This window comes from Limulus polyphemus, unplaced genomic scaffold, assembly GCF_000517525.1.
Source record: "Limulus polyphemus unplaced genomic scaffold, Limulus_polyphemus-2.1.2 Scaffold6857, whole genome shotgun sequence".
Taxonomy (NCBI): domain Eukaryota; kingdom Metazoa; phylum Arthropoda; class Merostomata; order Xiphosura; family Limulidae; genus Limulus; species Limulus polyphemus.
In genome coordinates this window covers 34855-37891 of record NW_013672467.1, presented here as the reverse complement: position 1 = coordinate 37891, position 3037 = coordinate 34855, and the positions used below count along the sequence as shown (strand labels likewise).

At 38.1% G+C, this 3037-nt stretch overlaps 1 protein-coding gene across 1 annotated transcript in view; it reads right to left on the bottom strand.

Annotated features, from left to right (window-relative positions):
* LOC106474129 (neurobeachin-like) overlaps positions 1 to 3037 on the bottom strand; it is a gene marked incomplete at both ends in the record, with an annotated part of 39154 nt that overhangs the window by 8836 nt on the left and 27281 nt on the right. Inside the window, one exon of the mRNA XM_013934820.1 lies at positions 985 to 1079. Within this exon, the coding sequence (XP_013790274.1) occupies positions 985 to 1079 (95 nt within the window). The remainder of the gene's footprint in view (positions 1 to 984; positions 1080 to 3037) is intronic.

Genomic DNA, 3037 nt, shown 5'->3' with positions numbered 1-3037 from the left:
ATAATAACCAACATTAGCATTCAGATCGCAACCCTGTTATTCTTAACAGATTCTTACTTTACTAAACGAACCAGATTCTTTAAAATATATGGTGGTTAGTTTTTCCTCTACTAAAACAGTGTTAATAATTTCCTTTATAGAAATGCCATGGAATTTAGATTAAGAGATTCTTGTCATCTCCCTCATGCTATCAGTTCAGCTGTATCAAGCATCATTATTTATACTAATTGCTTAAGCTAATATCGTGTGACACTAAACCTGTAAATTTGTGCTGAAAAGTTGGCAATGAATAATCAATACTAATAACCATCCTCCCGTATGATTTTTTTAAAACTTGAGCTGGAAACTGCTAATCTAGTTTGCTTGGCCTAACCAATACTTATGTGTCCTTTCACATTATAGTTTTGCTGCTCTAATTCAGCCGAATAATAAAAAAGTAAAAACAGTCCACTTTTACTGTTAGGTGAAGCTATATTAAAAATATTAGACCAATAGCTCACGTGACTTTTTTAGTAGGCATGCATAAAAATTAAATTTGAGCAGTTTTTGTTGAATAATTTTGCACATGTGGCTTTTACTTACACCAAATGAAACACCTAATTGTAGGTTATAAAGATCTATCAGTGTGCCAAGTTTGGAAAAATATTGATAAAAGTTAAGTATGTTTTTCTATCAAATACATTTCCATACTATTGGTGTGAAAAAAAGAGGAAGAAACTCAATTAAAATTGGAGATGTTATATCTGAGGTATTTCTTAATGGACTGCCTTGAAATTTGTGATAGTCTGGATTATCACAGTCCGAGCTACAGAAGGTGGAAAATCACTAAACTACCACTCCTGTTAATAACACACAGTGTATCCCACAGGTTGTTTTTTTTGGCTGCAAGACACACTTCTATGTGTCTTGATTCAATAGTGATGTTCTAGGAAACTAGAAGGGGTGCTGAAGAAATAACTAAAAATGTTAAAAACTATTACTTACTTCTTTCATTGCTTGATCCTTCATATTCTCTAAGTCTACACTTCCTTCATATGTTAAGTAATAAAACACATTTGTTGCACGAACAGCCTCTGGACCTAAAAACACAGCAGAAACACACTTATTCGGCAGTTGTGTGTCAAATCAACTGAACAATATTAACTCTATCTTACACATCTACATCAACAATTAAAACAGTTACACTATGGAGTACAACAACAGCTGAATTTGAGTACAGCAGTAAAACAGGCAGGTGTACAAACAACACTACAGGCGGAAAACAGGCTTGTGTATACGTAACACTACAGGCAGAAAATAGGCTTGTGTACATGTAACACCACCTATACGGTTACCCGTACACCTGCCTGTTTCCCACCTGTACCATTACCCATACACCTGCCTGTTCCCACCTGTACCATACACCTGCCTATTTCCCACCTGTACCGTTACCCATACACCTGCCTGTTTTTTGCCTGTAGTGTTGCTTGTACACCTGCCTAATTTCTAACTGTAATGTTACATGTACATCTGCCTGTTTTCTGCCTGTAGTTACCCGTACACTTGCCTGTTCCCACCTGTACCATTACCCATACACTTGCCTGTTCCCACCTGTACCATTACCCATACACTTGCCTGTTCCCACCTGTACCATTACCCATACACTTGCCTGTTTCCCACCTGTATCATTACCCATACACTTGCCTGTTCCCACCTGTATCATTACCTGTACACTTGCCTGTTCCCACCTGTACCATTACCCGTACACTTGCCTGTTCCCACCCGTACCATTACCCATACACTTGCCTGTTCCCACCTGTACCATTACCCATACACTTGTAGGTTCCAACCTGTACCATTACCCATACACCAGCCTGTTCCCACCTGTACCATTACCCACACCTGCCTGTTTTTCACCTGTATCATTACCAATACACCTGCCTGTTTTCCACCTATACTGTTACCCATACACCTGCCTGTTTTTGGTACAGGTGGGAACAGGCAAGTGTACAGGTAATGATACAGGTGGGAACAGGCAAGTGTATGGGTAATGGTACAGGTGGGAACAGGCAAGTGTACAGGTAATGATACAGGTGGGAACAGGCAAGTGTACGGGTAATGATACAGGTGGGAACAGGCAAGTGTATGGGTAATGATACAGGTGGGAAACAGGCAGGTGTATGGGTAATGGTACAGGTGGAAAACAGGCTAGTGTACATGCAACATTACAAGTGGGAAGAGGTAGAGGTACATGTAACAGTACAGATAGAAAAAAGGCAGGTGCTTCTGTTGTTTGATTAATGAGGCCTGAAATGTCCCCTGGTTCTGTGTGGGTAAAAAATCTACTGTTGGATTATATCAATGAAACCTTATCTATACTATGGTTCTTTCCAAGTAAGATGTCTGAAGCCTATTGTTGGGCTGTATTAATCAACCCTGAATTATCCTCAAGTTCTTCCTTGGTAAATTAGTATAAAGTATAATGTTGAGTTGTATTAATTAACTCTGAATTATCCTCTAGTTCTTCCTGGGTAAGTAAGTAGTATAAAATCTATTGTTGGACTGTATTAATTAAACCTGAATTATCCTCTAGTTCTTCCTGGGTGAGTAAGTAGTATAGTCTATAGTTGGTTTGTATTAATTAAACCTGAATTATCCTCTAGTTCTTCCTGGGTGAGTAAGTAGTATAGTCTATTGTTGGTTTGTATTAATTAAACCTGAATTATCCTCTAGTTCTTCCTGGGTGAGTAAGTAGTATAGAGTCTACTGTTGGTTTGTATTAATTAAACCTGAATTATCCTCTAGTTCTTCCTGGGTGAGTAAGTAGTATAGTCTATTGTTGGTTTGTATTAATTAAACCTGAATTATCCTCTAGTTCTTCCTGGGTGAGTAAGTAGTATAGAGTCTACTGTTGGTTTGTATTAATTAAACCTGAATTATCCTCTAGTTCTTCCTGGGTGAGTAAGTAGTATAGAGTCTACTGTTGGTTTGTATTAATTAAACCTGAATTATCCTCTAGTTCTTCCTGGGTGAGTAAGTAGTATAGAGTCTACTGTTG